This window comes from Leiobunum rupestre, chromosome 2 (assembly GCF_980474605.1).
Source record: "Leiobunum rupestre chromosome 2, qqLeiRupe1.1.hap1, whole genome shotgun sequence".
Classification (NCBI taxonomy): domain Eukaryota; kingdom Metazoa; phylum Arthropoda; class Arachnida; order Opiliones; family Sclerosomatidae; genus Leiobunum; species Leiobunum rupestre.
In genome coordinates this window covers 66,115,347-66,140,478 of record NC_143385.1, presented here as the reverse complement: position 1 = coordinate 66,140,478, position 25,132 = coordinate 66,115,347, and the positions used below count along the sequence as shown (strand labels likewise).

General features: G+C 34.0%; 1 protein-coding gene across 2 annotated transcripts in view; it reads right to left on the bottom strand.

Annotated features, from left to right (window-relative positions):
• Positions 1 to 24,599, bottom strand: part of rdgA (retinal degeneration A) — a 275,480-nt gene extending 250,881 nt beyond the window's left edge. Inside the window, exon 1 of one of the 2 annotated variants that reach the window (XM_090166209.1) lies at positions 24,277 to 24,599. In XM_090166209.1, coding sequence (XP_090022335.1) covers positions 24,277 to 24,584 — 308 coding nt within the window. In that variant the 5' untranslated portion in view covers positions 24,585 to 24,599. Of the gene's footprint in view, positions 1 to 3,507; positions 4,112 to 24,276 lie in introns of those variants that run through there. The other variant, XM_090166210.1, reaches the window with a different exon arrangement.
• Between the last annotated feature and the right edge of the window lie 533 nt (positions 24,600 to 25,132).

Here is a 25,132-nt window from a genome sequence, read left to right as displayed (position 1 = left end):
CCCTGACGTTTCCGGGAATTCCCGGTACTGTGGCAGCACTGATAAATCGACTTGATTTGAAGGAATTTTAATAAAACATTTAATGCTGCTAAATAATATTATCAAAAGTAAATGAACCAAAGTCATTAGACTGCTATACTCCCCATGTTGGAAGCGTTTTCCTTATGAAGTTACATTTTGCCCTCGAATTTTAAATTTTGCGCGTTCCTAGGCCGAAATAAAAAACATTTTTGTTTTGTGAAACCATTTTTTATACATAGAAATAGATATACCCACAATTCCCAAGTGCAATTTATCGCGCCAAAAGACTAGCATGGAAATTAGCTTTAATTTGACTCAATAGTTGATTTTATAAAATGTCTTTACGCTTGCCCAACTTGTTGAAATGTTGCCCCGGAATAGTTCAGCCAATGCCTAAGAATAAGTTCATAAACTCTTTAGTGGGAGAGAAAACGGATCCACAGCTGAAGCAGGGAGGCAACATTTCAACAAGATGGCCAAGGTTATTTTATAAAAAGAACTATTGTATCATCATTTTCATAAGGAAAACGCCCTCCGATTCTGAGCGCTATTTCGATAACTTCGGTTCATTTACTTCTGATATTATATAATACTCGGGGGGTTTCATTATTGGCGATTTGCGAACAGTCCCTTAGGGCTTAAGGACCTTGAATTAAAATAGGGACTTTTAGATATTCCAGGATCTTGATCGAAGCGTTAAAAATTAAATTTAGTGTAAATGTGGTTTAAGTGCTTTTCCTATATTGCCGGTAGATGGCGCTTATTAAATAATATTTAATTTGGAGTATTTAGAAATTTCACCTTCTTACCTGGACGTTACGTCATTAATTATAACGGGAATTTTTAGCTCTACTGAACGCATTCTCTATTATAATTCCCAATTTCGTTTCGCTGGCGGCTACGGGTACACGACTGGGAGGGAATTCAGAGCAAAAGGTAATTGTTTCATAATTTCGGCCCTTTAACTAGACGAGTTAAGCTAGCCATTGAAAACGTGAACGTGTAAATTGTACACAATGAAGCTACGTCTACACACAGCTACAGGTTTACGATGCGTGTCTAATATTGCATACGGTTGATTCGATTTTAAATATTTGGCTTTTATTTTGAAATTACGTAAATTGGCTAAAAAATATATAAATAATTACCGAATAAAACTGTTACAAATTTGCAGAAAAAATTATATATTTAGTTAAATTGGTAATGTACTTAAGTAATGTAATAGTTAAATATAAAAAATTTACATTGTAAATTATAACAAGTTTAAATTTAAAAATTGTAAAAATATACATAAGAAAGGGTCAAATTTCAAATCTAACACTTAAAGTAAAAATTATAAGAAGAATTAATTTTAAAAGACCCTCGAAAAGGTACTGAATTATACTAATATTTTTAAATTAAAGATTTTGAATTAAAAATTGAATCCTCAATGTGTGTTTTTCTACTTTTAAATTTAAATTAGGTGTAAGTATAAATAGTTATAAGTGTGACCCTGGTTAATCTCTCGACGTTAATTTTTAATAAATTTTGTAGTTATATCATAAATAAAACAACAAATATAAGTATGACACTTGCTAACCCCCTGGCGCTATTTTTTAATAAATTTTGTAGCATAATATATCATAAGTAATATAACATAATTAAGTATGACGCTTGTTAATCTCTCAATGATTATTTTTTATGAAATTTGTAGTATAATATATCATAAGTAATATAACATATATAAGTATGACGCTTGTTAATCTATCAATGATTAATTTTTATGAAATTTATAGTTTAATATATCATAAGTAATATAAGTATATAAGTATGACTAATTTTTAGTAGAATAAAATATCATAAGTAACATAATATAATTAAGCATGACACTTCCTAAGCTCCCGACGCTAATTTTTAATGAAATTGTATTGTAATATATCATAAGTAATAGAAGGAGAATAAGTATGACACTTCCTAATTTCCCAACGCTACTTTTTAATGAAATAGAATACCATAAGTAACATAATATAATTAAGTATTACACAGATTATTTCAAATGTTGATTTTATTATAATTTTTAATGAGTTGACTGTTTCGCCAATAACCATATAAATAAGTACTGATATCTTTTACTTGTCTCTGGAAATGTCGTGTAAGAAATCGCTGCCTACGCCCTATTTGAACGATCATACAAGGCTTATTCAAAACTGAATGCTTCCAACAATAAAGCTAATATGTACTTGGCCATTACGCAATCCCTCCACGGTGGCATACGTATGTTTATGTACGTATGACACTCCCTTAAAAAAAAACAGCCCAAGGAAATGTCCCCAAACCGAAACCATGATCGTATCATATAACTCGGTTTTCTGCCAATCTTGCGTAATATATTGAAACTGTCACCGCACGAGAAAAACAAATCAAATTTGTTTGTTGTAGATTACGACATTTCCCGTGTTTTTAACGTGTTTCTGGTAAATCAAAAGGCAAATAAAAACAAAGTCTTTGCCAAATAAAATCACAAAGTCTTTGCTAAATAAAATCAGTCTTTGCTAAATAAAATCAGTCTTTGCTAAATAAAATCAGTCTTTGCTAAATAAAATCACAGTCTTGGCTAAATAAAATCACAGTCTTGGCTAAATAAAATCACAGTCTTTGCCAAATAGAATCACAAAGTCTTTGCCAAATAGAATCACAAAGTCTTTGCTAAATAAAATCACAAAGTCTTTGCTAAATAAAAATCACAAAATCTTTGCTAAATAAAATCACAAAATCTTTGCTAAATAAAATCACAAAATCTTTGCTAAATAAAATCACAAAATCTTTGCTAAATAAGAACACATCGTGTTGGTTAAATAAGAACATACCGTGTTGGCTAAATAAGAACATACCGTGTTGGCTAAATAAGAACACACCGTGTTGGCTAAATAAGAACACACCGTGTTAGCTAAATAAGAACATACCGTGTTGGCTAAATAAGAACACACCGTGTTGGCTAAATAAGAACACACCGTGTTGGCTAAATAAGAACACACCGTGTTGGCTAAATAAGAACACACCGTATTGGCTAAATAAGAACACACCGTATTGGCTAAATAAGAACACACCGTGTTGGCTAAATAAGAACACACCGCTAAGTATAATACAGATTTTGCTAAGTATTATACAGAGTTTGATAAATATAACACAGACTTTGCAAAATATAATAGTCTTTGCTAAAACACAACGTATTTGCTAAAAATACACCGTTTCCACCAAAAAACCAAAAACAGTCTCCGCTAAATACAACATAAAAGTAAAACAGTCGAAGAATTTAACGCTGGTCTCCCACGATATCATAAACAAGTTCTACTTAAAAAGAAACCCCCCACATATTTGCATAATTCATTAAAAACTACCTCAACCGAAATTAATTTGCAACAGAATAGCGAACGCCGCCCACCAAAACGAGAAGAAAATCTAAGTTGAAAAATGAAAACAAATGAAGTATAAATATTGATGACTCACCTGGCGGCCACACAACGACTTAAATCCTGGGCACTGCTGTAAATACAGCCGTCAGGCTCGTCGAAACGAAATCGTTCGTGGTCACAGGTGTCATCGTCGCAACCGGCCGTTAAATTGTTGTCCGATCGGTCCAACAACCCCACAGCGGGATTAGGCGACAAAGAACCCGACCTGTTCCTGACCTTTTGACGAAACGCTGGACGGTGTTTGTAATGTCCCAATGACCTCCTTTTCGTCCTGGGTACTTGTTTAAGTCCGCTCGTACATTGGCTGAACATGACAGTCGAAGGGTTTTCGTTTTGGATAATTTTAAAAATACTTTTTCCGCGCTTTACGAAATCCACATGACGCGAAAGTCGAAACCGAGGCTTAAAACGCCGTAACGAGGAAGTTGTCGGAGAAAAACGCGTCCGATAGCGCGCGAACAAGATTATGCCCCGCTGCCTAGCGCGAGCCCGGCGGAAAATTGAAAACGAAAGTTCGTCTGCTACAATTTCGTAGAGCCCCTCTCTCCCGAAGGCGACGAAAAAGTGTCAATAAAATGTGGCATTGCGGGACGTTTTCGCCGATTTATAAAACGTAATATATCGAAACTGGTTGACTGGCCGCGTTTCGAGCGTTAAAATACAGGTGTTTGCGAAAGTCGCTCCGATGGTTAGACTAGCGCGCTCCGCGAGGAGGGTGAGAATATGGAGGGGGGATTTGGGATGGAATTGCGCGGTTACGTCAAACACGACGCGAAACGATGACTTTTGCCTCAGCTTTCGTCCGAGTTTCTTCCTTCCCCTTTCGCCCCCCCCTCAACAAAAGTTATTGCAAAGGCGTTTAGCGCTCGCACCCGTCCCCCCCACATTCTCGGGGTTTGACGTTTAATACCCTCCCCACGTGCGGCTTTCTCGCGCGCGCCAGGCAGCGGCACCCTTCCCCTCCGCAAAAAATTGCTTCATTTTGGCCTCGTTTTAGCGATGGCTTATGGAAAACGCTCTGTTCGGATATCCATTTCGTTACACATTTTTGTTGAATAAAATATTTCTACGTGCGCAGCTTGTAAGAACCTTGCGTGCGTCCAGTGTTTTTTTCTACGTCACCCACCACCAATTTCGCTAAAACTAAACAAAAAGTTGGCTGTACTTTTGCATTTTCCAACAAAAAGTTGGCTGTACTTTTTGCATTTTCCGGTAAGATTTCCCCAATAATTTTACACGCAGCTGGGGTTAAGCTTAGTGACTTCGGAGTTCAAACTGATTTTAATTTATTTTCGATACTGATTGAATGAATTATTATCGCAATACTCATATCAATTCTGTGAAAGTATTGTTAATGCTTAGATATTTATTAGCTAGTAGTTTATGAAAAAACCACAATTTTTACCTAATACACAACTGTGGCCTACAATGAAATGTTGAACCTTGGTTCACAAGGCTATAAACTATTATGCATCATCGAAATCCTCTCCTTTTATACTTTTATACTTTAAACATTTGATGTAACAAATTTAAAAATATCACTGGGATTAATTTTAATCCGCCGTGTTTTGTAAATAATAGGTGGTTTTTTTCGCCTGTTCTGGGTTTTTTGAGCAGGTTCAAGAGTGTAGCCCTATGACGTCATTTTACTCCAATTATATCTTGACGAAAAAAACGAGTTGGAGTAAGAAGGGAGTATTTAGAGGTTAAAGGTTATATATTTGTTTTGTTTTTAAGATGGCGACCGGTGGTGAGATCATCAATATAGGACTAATTTTTCTTATTTATTTAATAATAATAATAATCAGCTAGGCTGATACAGAAGACACCACCTGAGGTCTAAGTCATCAAGCAACTTTTAAAGTCATTAAATAGCATTTAACAATTGGATTTTCGTTATTAAAAGCTTGCCATATGTAAAGATGTTCAAAACCCGTTATGTTTTCGTGAAACGAAATTTAAGCAGACGAATTTTCTATATAAGCTTGATTACTCACTCTACACCTCCTTTCGAGGAAGAGTGAAAAGTGTAACCTTAGAGCTCTGGAACAAGCGAACAAAATTCGGGACAGGGTAAATCTTACCCCGAGAACAGGCGAATAAAACGTTTTAGGGTAAAATGTGTATACTTTTTGTCCTGGGACAGGCGAAGAAAAATCACCTACTTATACTCGGTAGCAGACGACATACCGAGCTCAGCGAGGGTAAAAACAAAGAGTAATATTTATACCGTTGATCTAAATCATCCTTGCAAAAACAGTTTTCCTTCCCCCTTCTTACAATAACGAACATTTTATGGAACAATCTACTATTAAATTTCGTTAATTTTTTCTGAGGGTAAATTTTGAACACTTTCATTTCTTATAGACGCTAATGCTAAAAATCTCATTAGCGAAACTACTATTTTGAAATGTGACGTCACAATTACAACTCTGGTACGTACCAATAAACTGACCAGCGTTGCCAAACGTACTTTAATTATCGTAGAAATCGATAACTTCGAACAAATGTTTTCAATCAACGGCGTTCTAAATAACACGATATTCTCGATAATTCGGCCTGAGCGTACGATACTTTTGTGGAAAACCGATTTAAATTATAATCATTAAAATTACGTTTTTTGTTTCAGTTTCTGGAAAATCAATAGGCCTAACTTAATTTAAGCGTTAAAAAAATTTCATTTCTCTCCAATCTTCTTACAAACTCTAAATTTTCCGACTTTGCGGACCATAATTAATTTTCGGAAATCAATAATTTTCTGTCCTTGGTACTATAATTTAATTTTCATGATCTGATTGCGCGCGCGACACCTTGTTTCGTCCAGCTCGCTTCCGTCAGAAGGAGCTTCCAATACAAATGGTCCCGCTTTGATATATGATTAAACATTACACGTGGCTATAGCAATCATCAATTTAATAAAGGAATAGTCAAACACGCGAGCTATATTACCTGCCTATAAAATCGACGCACCAAAACAATTACCCATCGCCGTTAAGCCTTCACTCCCAATTAGCAGGTGAAGCTTCGCCTACCACGAAGTAAAATTCGAGGGGGTAGCACCACATTTCTGATTCGCAAATATTTCCGATAATTCTTAAACATATCTAGGGATGCACCGATATATCGGTAACCGATATATCGGCTATTTTTTCAAATATCGGTATCGGCCAATATCGGCTTAAGCGAGGCCGATATTAGCCGATACTTCTGGTATTAGAAAAATATTTTCAGGAAAAACTTTAAAAAAAGGCGATACTCAACTAACTAATTAATGGAAAACATCTATTGCCACAACCTTACATTTCCTTTTAAAAAGGCCAGTTGATCGCTGTTGTAGGAAATAATTATTCGCGTCCAAAACGGTCAGGAATCATAAGTGGTTTTTAGACTCCAAAAGCCATAGATCATATCATTTTTTAACAGGTGGTTACGAGAGTAAACAAAAAAGCATAATATTGTGATAGGTAACTTTGTTAATATCGGCTATCCTAGGCCGATAAAATCGGCCGATATATCGGCCGATATTATCGGCCACGATTAGCCGATATATCGGCTGTACCCATATCGGTGCGTCCCTAAACATATCCGATAATTCTTAAATATTGTCACGCCAGTAAATGAGGATACAATCTCAGATACAATGATTTATTTATAACTGAAGAAAATTTACAAACACTGTGAGCGCGAGCAATAGTAGCCACGACGGTGACCAATAACGGCTACTTCGGTGAAGGGTCGTAACCTTCCCCGACAAAGGTAGATTCTCACGAGGCCGAGCTTTTACAGCTTTAAGTTCCCCGTGAGAGCTAGTGAGCTGGGCTTGTCAGCTTTTAGATCTCGCTAGTTACCACCTCTGCCGGGAGAGGAGAAGAGTGCACGACCCGACCAGGTCAGCGCTGGCTTTTATACCCCATAGGCTGACTAGGGCGCGCCCCGTGGCCGGCGTCCGAAGCGGGAACTATTATGATGCCTTCTTGGTTTTGTATATTTGTCCGTCGGATGTGACAATATTTCCGATATTTCTTAAATATTTCCGATTTTTCCGATATTTCATAAATATTTCTGATTTTTGCGATATTTCTTAAATATTTCCGATATTTCTTAAATATTTCCGATATTTCTTAAATATTTCCGATATTTCTTAAATATTTCCGATATTTCTTAAATATTTCCGATATTTCTTAAATATTTCCGATCTTTCTTAAATATTTCCGATATTTCTTAAATATTTCCGATTTTTCTTAAATATTTCCGATCTTTCTTAAATATTTCCGATTTTTCTTAAATATTTCCGATCTTTCTTAAATATTTCCGATCTTTCCGATTCTTCTTAAATATTTCCGATTTTTCCGATATTTCATAAATATTTCTGATTTTTCCGATATTTCTCAAATATTTCCGATATTTCTTAAATATTTCCGATATTTCTTAAATATTTCCGATATTTCTTAAATATTTCCGATATTTCTTAAATATTTCCGATATTTCTTAAATATTTCCGATCTTTCTTAAATATTTCCGATCTTTCCGATTCTTCTTAAATATTTCCGATTTTTCAGATACTAAGAGCAACAAACACAAGGAGAACGCAGCTAGTCTTTATTTAAAGCAAGTGCCGGCTCGACGTGAAGTAGCTCTTTTTTCAATAGATGTCGCTAGCGTCCAAATCAAAACCAGATGCTTAAGCTACATTTTGACCCAAAATTCGGGACGTAAATGTACCTCCCGCGTTGATTGGCTCGTTTGTAAATTTCACAATAACTTAAATTAAAGTAATTTTTAACAATATATTTTATATGGGATATATAATTTAGATTTAAAAATGCACTAAGCAGATAATACGTTTTCTAATTATATTAATTATTAATGGTTCTCTGATGACGTTATCATTTAGCTTTTTTAATTTTAGCTTCCTTTGCTGTTAATAGATGGCACCACGCTCTCCAGTAAAGTAATTTTTTCAAAGAATCCGATAGATTTTCATTGCCAACTCTAATTACAAGCGCCTTATCATAATACAGGTGGCAATGATAGAGCTGACAGTTGCTTTAAACACGCTAAGGCAGTGTTGTGTACGAATTTCATTGGACGAGCCTTTACGCTGAACGTTTTACGGGCGGGGAAAGCCAATTTCCGAATCTTCCCCTTCCGACGGCAGCCGGCGCTAAAGCTTCTAACCAATGAAAACTGTACGCAAGAAATTGCACGACTTTTGACAGGTTGCTGTGTTTGTTGCTCCAGGTGGGTGCTAGCTGATATTCGAAGGTGGAAGCTCGATCTGCCTTCGCGTTAGAGTCATCAGTCATGTCTAAATAACTTCAGTAAAGATAGTTAAGATATAGATAGAAAAGTTTTTTCCGAACGACCGTGAACGTTTTAATTATTTTAATAATGATTATTATTTCATTTTCTGTCACGTAAGTGGACCAGTAATTTTGACCAGTAAATCATTTTGAAATCAATTTTTTTTAAATAAAATCATTGATTGAAATAACCCAAAGAATTTCAATAGAGGAAAAAAATAGTGAAAATTGGTTGAAATACAATCGCGTTATATATAGAAACTTATTTGAATTAAAATTTAATTGGATTTTCAATGACACGACCGATGGTAGGGAATTTAATCCTTTAGTTCTGCTCCAAAGTGCCGGGGACTACAACTTCTACAAGGGAGTTCTTCGGAATCAACCTGGGCTTATCCGACCTTTGTTATTATATTTTGAGAGAAGGGGTAACTACTTTCGGGGTATTCGATGGGTCCTCGATCGTTTTAAGACGGATAAAAACGTGGTGTACAAAAACAGATAATCCGGCGACAGCTGTTACGGTGAATAAAGGAGGACCAGGAAGCAATATTCTAATGTTGTAAGTCGGAAAATTTTCCGGAAAATGACCGAGGCCTTTTTCCCGAAAAAAAATAAAATCATTTTCATTCTATGATTAGTCTAATATATGGTTTACAAATTTAAATATTAAAGCGGCATTTTCGCCTCATTTTTTCGAATCTAAAAGTAAAACTGAACCTCTAGAATAGTTTAAACTGATTAACAATGTAACACTATTAATGTTTTGTAGTATGTTTACTGATATTAGACATATTATATCGATAAAAAGTTAAAACATTAAAAACCCTTAAAAATTAATTTATGTTTCAATTTTTTAATTTTCTGGAAATTTTTCCGCATTTTATTCTTCAGGAAAATTAACAACTCTACAATATTAATTCTTTGATTTTCTCCGTAAAACGTTTGAAAATTAGTTCTTGTGTTTGATATTATTTGTAGCTGGTAATCTATATTTATTGACAAGTTGTATTTTTCAATATGGGAATATAGGTAAATTTATAAAATGAAAAATAATTCCCTATTGCGTAATGGTATAGTACGATTTAAAATTAAACATTTGGAAGATAACTGATTTATCAAATATGCGCCGAATTGTCCGTTAATGTTACGACCGTAGCCATATAAAGTAGTATCAACGTCTCTCACACTTTTTCCCTTAGAGGTAATACACTCAAAAAATTATAAAATTAGCATCATCCTTTGCAATGCAGTCCATAGGCGGTTCCTTTTAACTATACTAGTGTTGATAATTTTCCGGAAAAATAAAAAGCGGAAAATTTTCCGCAAATTGGAAAAATTAAAAATTTAAACTTATATTACTTTTTAATGATTTTTAATATTTTGAACTTTTTATCGATATAAAATGTCTAATAACAGTAAAGATACTACAAAACATTAATAGTGTTACATTGTTAATCAGTTTGAAGGTAGTCTAGAGGTTTAGTTTTACTTTTAGATTTGTGTCAGTGCCCCATTTGTGTAAGTGGCCCATTTGTGACAGTCCCCCATTTGTGTCAGTGCCCCATTTGTGTCAATACCCCTTTTAAGTCAGTGCTCCAGTTGTGTCAGTGACCCATTGATGTCAGTGCCCAAGTTGTGTCAGTCCCCCATTATTTTCAGAAATTCAGTGCCCCATTTGTAACAGTTCCCCATTTGTGACAGTCCCCTATTTGTGACAGTCCCCTATTTGTGTCAGTGCCACAGTTGTGTCAGTCCCCAATTGGTGTCAGTGCCCAATTTGTGTCAGTGCCCCATTGGTGTCAGTGCCCCATTGGTGTCAGTGCCCCATTGGTGTCAGTGCCCCATTGGTGTAAGTGCCCCATTGGTGTAAGTGCCCCATTGGTGTCAGTACCCCAGTGCCCCATTTGTGTCAGTCCCCCATTTGTGACAGTCCCCCATTTGTGACAGTGCCCCAGTTGTGTCAGTGCCCCATTGGTGTCAGTGCCCCATTGGTGTAAGTGCCCCATTGGTGTAAGTGCCCCATTTGTGACAGTGCCCCATTTGTGACAGTGCCCCAGTTGTGTCAGTGCCCCATTGGTGTAAGTGCCCCATTTGTGACAGTGCCCCAGTGCCCCATTTGTGTTAGTCCCCCATTTGTGACAGTCCCCCATTGTTGTCAGTGCCCCAGTGCCCCATTTATGTCAGTCCCCCATTTGTGACAGTCCCCCATTGGTGACAGTTCCCCGTTTGTGACAGTTCCCCATTTGTGACAGTGCCCCAGTTGTGTCAGTGCCCCATTTGTGTCAGTGCCTCAATGGTGTAAGTACCCCATTTGTGTCAGTTCCCCATTGGTGTAAGTGCCCCATTTATGTAAGTGCCCCATTTGTGTCAGTGCACCATTTGTGTCAGTGCCCCAGTGGTGTCAGTGCCCCATTTGTGTCAGTGCCCAAGTTGTGTCAGTCCCCCATTTTGTATCAGTCCCCTTTTGTATCAGTCCCCTTTTGTATCAGTCCCCTTTTTGTATCAGTCCCCCTTTTTGTATCAGTCCCCTTTTTGTATCAGTCCCCTTTTTGTATCAGTCCCTCATTTTGTATCAGGCCCCCTGTTTGTATCAATCACGCATTTTGTATCAGTCCCCCATTTTGTATCAGTCCCCTTTTTGTGTAAGTTCCCCATTTTATCAGCCCCCTTTTTGTGTAAGTTCCCCATTTTGTGTAAGTTCCCCATTTTATCAGTCCCCTTTTTGTGTCAGTCCCCCTTTTTGTATCAGCCGCCCATTTTGGTGTCAGCCCCTTATTATGTATCCTCCCCCTTTTTGTCCGTGACGCGTTAAAATTGTTTTACAGAGCGACCGTACGTTTATTGCTCGGTGCGCCTACGAGATTCGGTCCTGAACTCCGCCCACTTACGTAAGCCCAAAAATAAACTAAAAATTGAAAATTGTCGTCCCCGTTCTCGACCCCTGTCAATATATTTCAATAGAGGCATACCCGAACCGTGTACCAATTAAATTTCAATGAGCTTTTGGGGCAAAATTCAAGCGGTTTTTAAAATAACATTTTCAATAGCGAATTTCTAAATCGGGAATTTTAATGTCAGGATAACGTGACGCGTTGCTTGGTTGTTAGCGACGTTTATAAATAGGAAGCGGCAACAGGTTAACGAAATAGTTCATTGTCGAGGCGCATTATTTGAGATAAGAGCATATTCAACAAGTTACCTTTATTCCGAAAAACTGGTTTATATAAGAAAATATTTCGAAGTTGGTCGTTAAGCTCTTACGTTATATTGACGTAATCGTGCAAAAATAAATATTTCTTTATGCGCTGAAATGATCGATTCAAACATGTCCTTGAAGATATAAATCTAAAATAGGACCGACCATAAGTAACATAACATCAATAAGTATGACAATCAGCAAAAATTATCACCGAACTGATTTTCAGAGCTATTGCGTAATCAAGCTATAATTCAGCACAGAGCCTCCTAGTGTCTAAATATTCCCTAAGCGAAATATCTATAAAGGACTATTAAGAATGGCTGGTCGCTAAAAATTTTAAGACTTTATTTTAAGCGATTTTCATGCCCAAGATTCAGTATTGTGGATGCCAAGCGGCATTATTCTTACTGTCAACAATTGTTGTCCGGAAGTACTACAATTACTATTAATGTATCAGCGTTGCGCCGTTGGTGTACAATACAGAGATAGCCATACGGATTTGTTGCTACTGTCAACTTCATCGAGAAACGTATTGGAATCCCGTCATTTAACGAAAGTTAGTCGACTGTAGATAAGACATGGAAGGCCAACTGATCAGCTCGTAGCCAGTTTCCCGGAAAAATGCAAAAATCAAATTTTGTCCGTCTTCGAGTTAACGTGGTTTTTCGCACTTTACTCAAGAAATAATAAACCATTTCTTATGGGAACTTCATTTAAATCTCATTATTAATACGTAATTAAGTATTTTTTAAGTAAAAATTATCATTATCGTAATTAATTTACTTGCAGTTGAATAGTAATTAACATTTAACCGTTAAGCCTTTGCTTCGTCGGGAAAATTAGCCCGTAGAACCCGAATTACCCGATCATATATTCTAGGTAAAAAATAACGTATTTAGATAATTTAGTAGTCCAAAAAGAATTTTGTGGAAAGTGAAATTTAGTTTAAAGTTAATTTTGTTTTATCTCTTCCATAAGTTTTTTTTAACAAGCTGAATTTTTACAGAGTTAAAAAAATAATAATTTAATTTTCATTTAGGTGTATCCATCTAGCATTGTGTGAATAATTTTGGGAATTTTAATTACAGTAATGAAGTATGGTAAATATTGGTTGTATACTATTGGACCGAATCCCGTTTGACCGAATCCCATTGAACCGAATAATTTTCGTTTATAGCCCAACATGGCGGGATTCAGTTGAATGGGAAATTTAAATCTGGTTCGTTTTCACTTCGGGTAGGTTAGTTCAGGTTGGGTTAGGTTAGGTTAGGTTAGGCTAGTTCAGGTTGCGATAGGTTAGGTTAGGTTAGTTCAGGTTGGGTTGGGTTGGGTTAGGTTAGGTTAGGTTAGGTTAGGTTAGATATGGTAGGCAACTATTTCACGTCGGGTCTTATCAAAGTTATTTTCCAAAATTAAACCCGGAAAATATCAAATTTCAAGGGAAAAAGGTCTAAAAATACACGTCGGTACGAAATAATAAATATTTAAGACATAGTTTAGTCCAAATTAGATATACTATCGTCACGTAACCTACGATATATAAATATGTATCACTAACGGTATATTGAATGAAAACCGAGCAAAACGCTGTTTTCGGTCGATTGGAATTCGGTTGAATGGTACATTCGGACGAATGGGATTTCGGTCCAATGGTCTACAATCTAAATATTTGAATAATTTTTCATAACAATAAACGTTTTGGGCATTCAAACTTAATCCTCTATGTAAAGGCGTCTTAATTATTCAAAAGCTTAAAGAGTGAGTAGACTGAAATTATTGTTATTTGAGGATCAGTATTGTACGAGACATACCGTTGTAAGGTAGTACAGCCAGAACAGGACTGGAGACCCACCATTCAAGTACTGTTTATAAATATGCTTACTTACACTACGCGCGTAGAATTTGTTTTTAGTTTTTTAATATAAATTACACATGGTTGGTTTTTTATTTGAAAGCTCGGCAGAGTTGGAAAACTCTTGATACATGATTGAGATAAAAGTAAACGATTATAAGCTCTTCACAAATCATGCTATGCTACCCATAAACACTATCTGATCAAAGGTCTGTTTTTGATTGAAAGTTTTACCAAAATTAGTATATTTCACTTGCTTACTAGAACCAGTTATACACCTATTATCTTGTGATCTTAGTCTTAATGGGAAATTAAAACTCAATTTGACATAACATTTTGAAATAATGATGATAATTGGTTAAGTAAAATATTTAAAATAATATTCAATATTTTAAATTACATTCAATAATATTAAAATGTCTGTTCAAAATATATTTAAAAATAAAACCTATTTATTTTCTAACTTATGGCTTTTATTTTCAATTATTAATTTTAGGCAAAATATGCCCTGTGAGGCAGAGCAAAGGGACAGCTATTAAATAAAAAATGCTTTTATCAAAGCAGTTGGAAGGTTGATTTAAGGGGTAGTTCGGATCAATGAAGGCACAGATATTTGAAATGTTTTAGAATTAAAGAGTTATTTTTTGGAATTATTTTAAAAAGCAAAATATATTTCTAAAATAATTTCCATCAATTTTTTCTCATCTTTTATATATTTTAAAACCCTTTCCTTAAATTTGAGCCTTGAAACTGTAACAGTAAACTGCGAAAATTTTAAATTGTAAAGGATTACGTGTAAAATTACAGCATTTAAATTGCTGAAACTCATTATAGAAACTAAACTAGTAAAGAAGTCATCAATAAAATAGATTTGCAATCAATTTAATCAAGAACGTTATTAAAGTTAACATGCCGTACATTGTAAACAAAAAGTTACGACTGAATGACTTATTTCAATTTGACTAAGTCTTTCTTGAAAGCCCCTTTAACAAATAACAATTCAAACAGGCTACTGCAGTGTAACTGCACACATTTCATCAGGCCTTTCTAGAAAGAAATGTGGTCATTTTAATGTAACTCTATTGTCAATTTTTTTTTACTACTACTTGACTTGGATCTTCAGTTTTTCATGACGTATGCCAAATTTAAATACTGTTGCATAGAACCAGAAGTTTAAAATAATAAGTGCAGACTTGGATAGATAGAATTTAGTACATGTCTGTTTTATAAATTCATTATGAGAATTAGCTTACATAGAAAGTTGCAAACTCCTTTAACCGTTTAATTTCATATGTATTTATACAAAATTTTAATTTAACATATAAAACAGTATATTTATTAAGGTTATAATATTTTGCGATTAGTAGTTTGAAACACAAAACTGCAGATGTTTCAAACTACAGAATCCAGTTACGACAGCATAGCAGACGTCTATACAGGGCTTCCACATTTGATATATAAAATTTTCCTCTTGCGATAATTTCATTTTCGCGTTTTCGACCTAGTAATTCCCATTTTTTATCCCTCGCTCTTAATACTAATTTATATAGATATTAAGATTAATTCTTAAAATTATTGAAAATTTAAGGTTTTATTTATTACAAAATTACTTACATTTTAATAATTTTGCCAAAACATATCCTCAAAAGTTGCTACTTTTATAATGACCCTTTATTAAATTTCCATCGCTTTTCCCATTTTCCCTTTTAAATTGCATTATTCCCTTTCAGCGTTTTTAAAGGTTGAAAAATTCTGGAAAAATGAAAAATTCCCCGCATATGGAAGCACTGCGTCTATAGCATTGAAAATCAATGCCAGAAATAAACGTTTCAAAAATATGGTGCCTTATCAAGCCAAATAACTCAGCTCGTAGTATGTCTTCTCTTTCGAATTTTTTATCCCACAGCCTTATTTTATATCCATGGCGGCCGATTTTAAAATTCATTTTAAATATTTCCATTAGAATATACATAATTCTGAACTAAACACGCGTACTCCTTTACAATTGAAAATTTTTTCAGTTTACTGTTACAGTTTCAAGGCTCAAATTTAAGGAAAGGGTTTTAAAATATATAAAAGGTGAGAAAAAATTGATGGAAATTATTTTAGGAATATATTTTGCTTTTTAAAATAATTCAAAAAAATAACTCTTTAATCTAAAACATTTCCAATATCTGTGCCTTCATTGATCCGAACTACCCCTCAAATCAACCTTCCAACTGCTTTGAGAAAAGCATTTTTATTTAATAATATACTGTTCGGTTCGATTGCAGCTCCAAGTGCAGTGTCAGTATTGAAATAGGTTTTCATTAGAAAATTTGCATTAAAACCATAGTAAACGTTATATTTATTGTGATTATGTTACTTATGGACCTACCTTTAGAAATAAAGATACTTATTCAACAGAAGTGTGACAATTTCCCTGTCTTCCACGTGTTCAATTTTTACTGAAAGTCATTTTTAGGATGACCAGCGCATTGTTGATGGCAGTGCATGCACGATTTTAAATACCTTGATGGCGTTCAGTTTTCGTTAGGCCTAATATTTGCTGTCTTTTGTCTCGTTGTCATAGTGAGCGCGTGCACCAAGAACGTATTCCGTTTTTAGCGTTGCTGGCAACTAGGAGCAACAAACTCAAGGAGAACGCAACCCGTCAAAAGTCGTGTATTTTCTCGCGTACATTTCTCATTGATTAGACGCTTTAGCGCCTGCTGCCGTCGGAAGGGGAAAATTGGGAAATTGTCTTCCCCCCCGCCCGTAAAACGTCCATCGTAAAGGCTCGTCCAATGAAATCTGTACACAACACGGCGTTAGCGTGTTTAAAGGCTAGCTGCGTTCTCCTTGCGTTTGTGGCTCCTAGCTGGCAAACTCCCTGGCGCTCTTAAAATTTGATTGTATAAATACAATTAAATTTTTAAGGACTAGTGCTTGAAAGCGGGCTCCGGCCCGAAAGCTCGCCAAGTGTTTTTAAAAATATGGTAAGTGTTTTTAAAATAAAATTACTAGGCCTACCCTGAAGTGTCCGTCGTCGTAAAGTGTGGTTATTTTAAATTCATTATTAATTATGCGAAAACCATTTCGAAAAAAATATTAATTAAGTTATTACAATAATTGAATTAAAATACATTAAATACATTAAATTAAAATACATTAAAATACATTAAAATACAATAAATTAAAATACATTAAAATAAATTAAATTAAAATACATTAAAAAGATTAAATTAAAATACATTAAACAATTATATTAAATTACATTAAATAATTATATTAAACTTAACTAAAATAAATTATATTAAACTTAACTAAAATAAATTATATTAAACTTAACTAAAATAAATTATATTAAACTTAACTAAAATAAATTATATTAAACTTAACTAAAATAAATTATATTAAACTTAACTAAATTAAATTTAAATAAATTATATTAAACTTAACTAAAATAAATTATATTAAACTTAACTAAAATAAATTATATTAAACTTAACTAAATTAAATTTAAATAAATTATATTAAACTTAACTAAAATAAATTATATTAAACTTAACTAAAATAAATTATATTAAACTTAACTAAAATAAATTATATTAAACTTAACTAAATTAAATTTAAATAAATTATATTATATTAAAATTATATATTAAAATTATATATTAAATTAAATTAAAATAAATTATATTATATTAAAATTATATATTAAATTAAATTAAAATAAATATTATTATATTAAAATTATATATTAAATTAAATTATAATAAATTATATTATATTAAAATTATATATTAAATTAAATTATAATAAATTATATTATATTAAAATTATATATTAAAATTATATATTAAATTAAAATAAATTTTATTATATTAAAATTATATATTAAATTAAATTAAAATACATTTTATTATATTAAAATTATATATTAAATTAAATTAAATAAATTAAACTGAACTAAAATAAATTAAACTGAACTAAAATAAATTGAACTTAACTAAAATAAATTAAACTTAACTAAAATAAATTAAACTTAACTAAAATAAATTAAACTGAACTAAATAAATTAAGCTGAACTAAAATAAATTAAACTGAATTAAAATAAATTAAAATGAATTACATTCTTGGTTGCTATAGAGGTATATATCTTTTTTTAGGGGTATATCGTCAGTTCTACGTCACTCAACACATCGTTCAATATGTATGCCGACAAACAGGCACACTTAAGTAACATTAATATCGACTTACGCTATTAGGTAACGCAATATCAGATATAAAGTCACCAAGAAGCATAATTGAATTGCGTTAATAATAATACAGTCAAAGCACGACCGTACCGAAAACCCACATAGTGTATTAAGCCAAGGCTTAACGGATAGCGCTGGCGTAGGTGGGAGGTAAGGTGCAGGTCTACGTACAGGTAAACCCGCGCTTTTAGGGTCAGCAGGTACGCTGTCGATAACAATGTTATTCCGGTGCCATTAAGGCTAACGAAAAAGGTCCGTCAACAGGTGGCGCTATAAGGTGGTACACGTCAATGATAAATAGAAGCAGACTTAATCAGATTACCCGGAAATGCGACCTCCGTGTCTTTGATATTTCGGAAGTAGGGGGATTGATTCAAAATCATCGATAAACTCGCTACGACTGCCCAGCTTGTTACTGAGATAGTGCAGTCAAGCCTATGGATGAACTTGTTCGCTCTCTTTAGTGGGAGAGCTGAAGAAGTATTGTAGAACTGGGAAAAAACAGTAAACATTAAGGCCACGTGATTTATAAAAAGGCCTATTCCAAGTGAAATTTACAAGCGCTAATTTTGGCTAAAAATTCACGCTTTTACGCTGTTAATCTGTTCAAATGGATAGGTGTTTAATACTATAAGTAACATAATAACGTAAGTATGACACTTTCAATTCACCCACTGCTAATTTTCTAATGATATTCTGTCTTTAATATACCGCATTACTGAACTAATGGCTTCAAAAGTCGCATGATGACTTAGGCCTAAGGTGGTGCCTTGGGTATTAGCTTAGCTGATGATTAATACCATAAGTAACATAAAAAGGTAAGTATGACACTTCTTATTCAACAACTGCTAATCTTATAATGATATTCAGTGTTTAATACACCACCTTAGTAATACCATAAGTAACATAAAACCGTAAGTATGACACTTCTTATTTTCCAACTGCTAATCTTATAATGATATTCAGTGTTTAATACACCACCTTATTAATACCATAAGTAACATAAAACCGTAAGTATGACACTTCTTACTCACCAACTGCTAATCTTATAATGATATTCAGTGTTTAATACACCACCTTAGTAATACCATAAGTAACATAAAACCGTAAGTATGACACTTCTTATTCACCAATTGATAATCTTATAATGATATTCAGTGTTTAATACACCACCTTAGTAATACCATAAGTAACATAAAACCGTAAGTATGACACTTCTTATTACATTGCTAATCAGTTAAAACTAGTCTAGAGGTTTAGTTTTACTTTTAGATTAGAAAAAATGAGGCGAAAATTTAAATTTGCAAACAATACGGAATGAAAACTTTTTTTATTTTTTGCGGAAAAATTCGGAAAATTTTCCGGAAAAAAGGCCTAATTTTCCACAATTTTACTTTTCGCACACGATTCCGACTTACAACACTAACTTGTAAGTAAAAATAACCAATAAACCGCGTATTTCTGAGGGTTTTTTTATCAATTTCACTGGAATCCATTTCATTTCTAAACTTAAAAAATGTTATGTATTACGCCTAGCGTAACTTTATCGCACGTACTGTCGCTTAAGCCCCGACTAAGCCCCGACTAAGCCTCTCAAAGTGATCTTGTTAAACAGAATTCTAAAGGCACTTCAAAGTGGCTGGTGTACCTAAGTAAGCCTTCCGATTTAGGCCACGCCTAGTCGCCTACCGTGTCAAAATATCGTGAACAGTGAGTCCCGTATTAGATTCTTGGTCCATGTAGGCACTAGGCACCTTTGTTTCTGAAGGCGCGATATTCTCCAAGTTCATTAGTTAAACTGAACCTTTTGAAAATAGCCTAAATTAAAGCGCAATTTATTTATTGTTTAATTGTTTTAAATATTTTAAAATATGTTATAAGCGACTGGCAATATAATTCTGAATGAGTAATGAATAGAAACAATAAAATAGACTTATGGTAAAACTAATTGCTATTATTATAAATCGTAATTTAATATTTGGAAATATTTGAAATTAGTTATTCCTGTAATTTAGTGATCAATAAAATAATTAATTATGTGAAATAGAAAACACTGAATCTACACTTATGTAATTCAATATAATTGACTTATGGTAAAAATAAACTGTATTATTATAAATCGTAATTTAATATTTGGAAATATTTGCTATTAATTATTTCGGTAATTTTGTGATTAATAAAATAATTAATAAATTGAAATAGAAAACACTGAAACTACACTTATGAAATTCAATATAATTGACTTATGGTAAAAATAAACTGTATTATTATAAATCGTAGTTTAATATTTGGAAATATTTGCTATTAATTATTTCGGTAATTTTGTGATTAATAAAATAATTAATAAATTGAAATAGAAAACACTGAAACTACACTTATGTAATTCAATATAATTGACTTATGGTAAAAATAAACTGTATTATTAAAAATCGTAGTTTAATATTTGGAAATATTTGCTATTAATTATTTCGGTAATTTAGTGATTAATAAAATAATTAATAAATTGAAATAGAAAACACTGAAACTACGCTTATGTAATTCAATGTAATTGACTTATGGTAAAAATAAACTGTATTATTATAAATCGTAATTTAATATTGGAAATATTTGCTATTAATTATTTCGGTAATTTAGTGATCAATAAAATAATGAATTGAAATATAAAAAACTGAAACTACACTTATTTAATTCAATATAATAGACTTATGGTAAAAATAAACTGTATTATTATAAATCGTAATTTAATTTTTGGAAATAGTTTAAATTAATTATTTCGGTAATTCGGTGGGCAATAAAAATAATTAATGATTTGAAATAGAAAACACTTAAACTACACTTATGACAAAACTAAACTGTATTATTATTATTTAATTTTTGACAATTAGAAAAAATGTAAATATTTTTAATTACTGGCGATAAAAATTCGAAATGATTAATGGAATTGTAAAAAAATAAAAAACAATTGAAACGTTGCCAAAAACTTAATCGCCAAATCGATACGCGTTCGTGTACTCCATCGCCTAAAGAAACGAGTTTGACATCGTTAAAAGTAGCCCATCCTAACCTCCCACAATTCGCGTATTAATGGTATTTGATTAAGTGTTTGGAGAGCATTCGAGATAGGCGCCAAATTTTCTTCAACGTTCGCCTTTCTGCCAAAACAATGAACCTTCTTTGAATGCGAAATGCATTTTGTGCCCCATCCACTACGTAATTTGAGGAGCCAGCGTCATAATCGTTTAAAAAGGAACATTAAAGTTCATTAGCTTTTAAAGACCTCTTATTATTAAGCTTATTCGGTGAAAAAAAAACCAAACCAGGCATTTTTACACGCTTAGCAAATAAACCTAATGATCTGAATATTAAAGTACCAGCTATAAATTGTAGATGGCGCTGTAAAAAAGGGGCGGAGATTAAATTGCCATTCTGAGAATAATTTGGACATTTATACCGTAGAGTATGGTCAAAATGTATTTATTTAAATTGAGGGATAATAACAAGTTACCTTCCTTCGCCACCAGATGGCGCCTTTGATAGTGCTCGGAATTGTTTATTCATTATCCACAAATTTTCCGATTTATTTAAAAAACGTTGGTAAAAAGAATATCATTTTAACTTATTTATTTATGTTTTTTTACGCAACCAAGAATTTATTTATTTAAATAATTGTTTGTTTTATTTAAATAATAGGCTTATTCACTTTCAATTATTTAAACGTTTTACAATTTTTATTCAACTATTGGTTATTTAAATAAATATTATTTAAATATCGCAGAGCTTATTTTATTCGTGGATAAAAATTAATCGAAATCCGAGCACTAGCCTTTGACCTCCTTTCGCTTTAGTGTTTATTTAAAGGTCTGCCAGTATGCTCCACCCATTGAGAGTCAATCAAATCAGAGTGGTATCTCATTGGTTCCCTAAAAACTGAAGTCTTCCCACGCGATTGAAGCACACGGCGGTGACGTTTTTCCTTCCCCCTCTCTCCTGGCGGGGATGAACTACACTAGGATGCCCGAGCGTCGTCTATGTAGTCATTCTTTCTTAGTATAAATAAAGATATTCTTGGTAGTGTAAATGTATTCGAAGTAACACTTTAAATCAAGTATCGGTTCGACGTGTAGTAACTCTTTTATTCAAAAGATGTCGCTAGCGTCGAAATCAAAAAGGCGGGACATAAAAATATCCCTCGCGTTCATTGGATCGTTTGTGAAATGGTTAATAACATAAATTATAGTAATTTTAAACAATATTTTACATGGGATATGTAATTTAGGTTAAAGTCCACTAAATAGTATATAAATTGTCTAAGTTGGCTCTCTGACGACGTTATCATTTGGCTATTTTAAATTTTAGTTTCCTTCGCCATAAATAGATGGCATCTAGGAGCAACAAACACAAGGAGAACGCAGCTAGCCTTTAATCACGCTAACGCAGTGTTGTGTATAAATTTCATTGGACAAGCCTTTACGCTGAGCGTTTTACGGAATGGGGAGAAGAGAATTTCCGAATTTTCCCCTTCCGACGGCTAAAGTGTCTAACCAATGAAAACTGTACGCAAGAAAATGCGCGACTTTTGACGGGTTGCGTTCTCTTTGTGTTTGTTGCTCGTAGATGGCACCACGGTCTCCAGTAAAGTCGCAATTTTCGAAGAATCGGATAAATTCATGGCCACCTCCATTAAAAGGGCCCTTTTAATAATACAGGTGGCAATTATAGTGCCCACCTCCTCTTTAAAACAAGTGGACAGCTCTATACAAAAGATTAAGGCCTGCAACGTGGAAAAGAGCGCCATCTGCTTTAATATTTGTCAACTAAATTCTGACGATTTTTTTATTTAAATGTTTCCAGGTCAAAACATGTACCTGTGTTGTAAAGATAGAATTTAGAATGATTCACATATTCAATTTAAAATTCGGTCGGTAGGTGGCGATACCTTTCGCAAAATTTAAACTACATACGAGTGTACGACGCCTATAATAGACAGTTTCGACAACGGGTTAAAATTAAGTTTGGGCAAATATTATTTTTACATAGTTAATATAATATAAGCTTAAGTCTACTCAGCGTAGTATATTTTAGAAATTATGAATTTTAGTGCGCATTTTTTTCCACTAGATGGCAGGCTAAGTCTAGACAAGTCAGATTTTCGATTATAATATTGGGAAGGAGCTTCTAGATAAGCACCTTCCGCAACAGACTGCTTCAGGAGAGAACGAGAATTCGGCAATACGGATAAAATATTCCCGTGTCTCGTTGCGACATCTAACGACCGCTAGTGGAACTAATATGAATTTTATCATTTCATTATGTTATATAATTTTGGTTCAAATGATAGGATGTTATTAGAAATAATTAAGAAGATAAATTAATAATATTGATGGCATAAAATATTTTATTACATATAATTTCTTATATGTAGTTTGGTCTACCTATATAGATGGCGCTAGACAGCATAATGATAAATGTTTTCCCAGCTTGAAACTAACGAACCACTTGCGCAAGACTTTGCTGACCTCTTTATAAATAAATCTTAGCTCTACGGTAGTCGAAAATGCAATATGACAAACTTCAATGCGATTTTTAACATTGGGAATATCTGAGGAACACTATGGCCCTGATGATTCGCATTGAAACGGACATGATTTAAGCTCAACTCGAATAGAAGTTATCTTACCTTGGGTGCTCTTTTTAAACCATCTAAATACGTGATTTTACGCGGAACTATATCAGATTCGTGAAGATCGTGAACAATTTTACAAGATTGAAGATTCTTGAGCACGGTGTCAATGCATTCTTAGACATTCCAAATTTACACGCATATAATTTCCTCGTATAAGCGCTTAATTAGGGTTAAATACGCGAATAGGTAGAATAGTCCATAATGAAAAGGGACCAATAAAGCTAAACTATAAACCAATTTGAAGGAATTAAAAAACTTGAAATATTTCGTACCAATAGGTCTTCGAGTACTTGTAAGTATTTCTAAGTTTTTTAAATTCTAATATCTTCAAATTAACTTAAGCGCTTAATTAGCTTAATATAAAGATATCACAATACAAACCCGAGCAAGAGAAATCTGTCGCGTATTTAACACTCTTTGCAATGCAGTCCATAGCCGTGGTTCTTATTAACTTAAGCGCTTAATTAGCTTATTATAAAGACATCACAATACAAACACGAGTAAGAGCAATTTGTTTCTGACCTGTAAGATGGCCGGTGTCGTCCGCCACTCCAGGCCAGTCCGTCGAAGGAGTCCTCCTCGGAGGCAGACAAGAGGCCCACGGCGCCCAAGCTGCCGTGGTGGTGGTGGTGCTGAGGGCTGACCTTCCGGAAGACGGTCAAGGGCGTCAAGGACTCGGCGACGTCGACCTCCTCTTGGACGACGATGGTGGGCATTTCCATCAGAGGGGGCAGGGGGGCCTTTTCGAGGGCGCAACTTCCGGTGACGTCATAGGCGGCGTTGGTGTGAGTGGAGCTAGTGGCCATCGGGAGGTGCCGCGACTCCACCATAAGGAAAACTGCCGCTCCGCTGCAAACCACCCGACAATCTTTGAGTTTCTGTACAGGAAATACAAGAATGATTTCAGTATTTAAACTAGCTTTTCTTTAGTTTAAGGTGGCAATTTGGTGGCAAGTTTTGGGTACCATTTGGGGGCAGTTTTGGGGCACTTTCGGGTCAAAATGTGGGCAGTTTCGGGGCAGTTTTGGGGCACTTTCGGGTCAAAATGTGGGCAGTTTCGGGGCAGTTTAGATGTACGTTCGGGTCAAAATGTGGTCAGTTTTGGGGGAAGTTAATAGGCACTTTCGGGTCAAAAAGGTGGGCAGTTTCGGGACAGTTTAGATGCACTTTCGGGTCACAATGTGGGCAGTTTCGGGTGCAGTTTAGATGCACTTTCGGGTCAAAATGTGGGCAGTTTCGGGACAGTTAATAGGCACTTTCGGGTCAAAAAGGTGGGCAGTTTCGGGACAGTTTAGATGCACTTTCGGGTCACAATGAGGGCAGTTTCGGGGGCAGTTTAGATGCACTTTCGGGTCAAAATGTGGGCAGTTTCGGGACA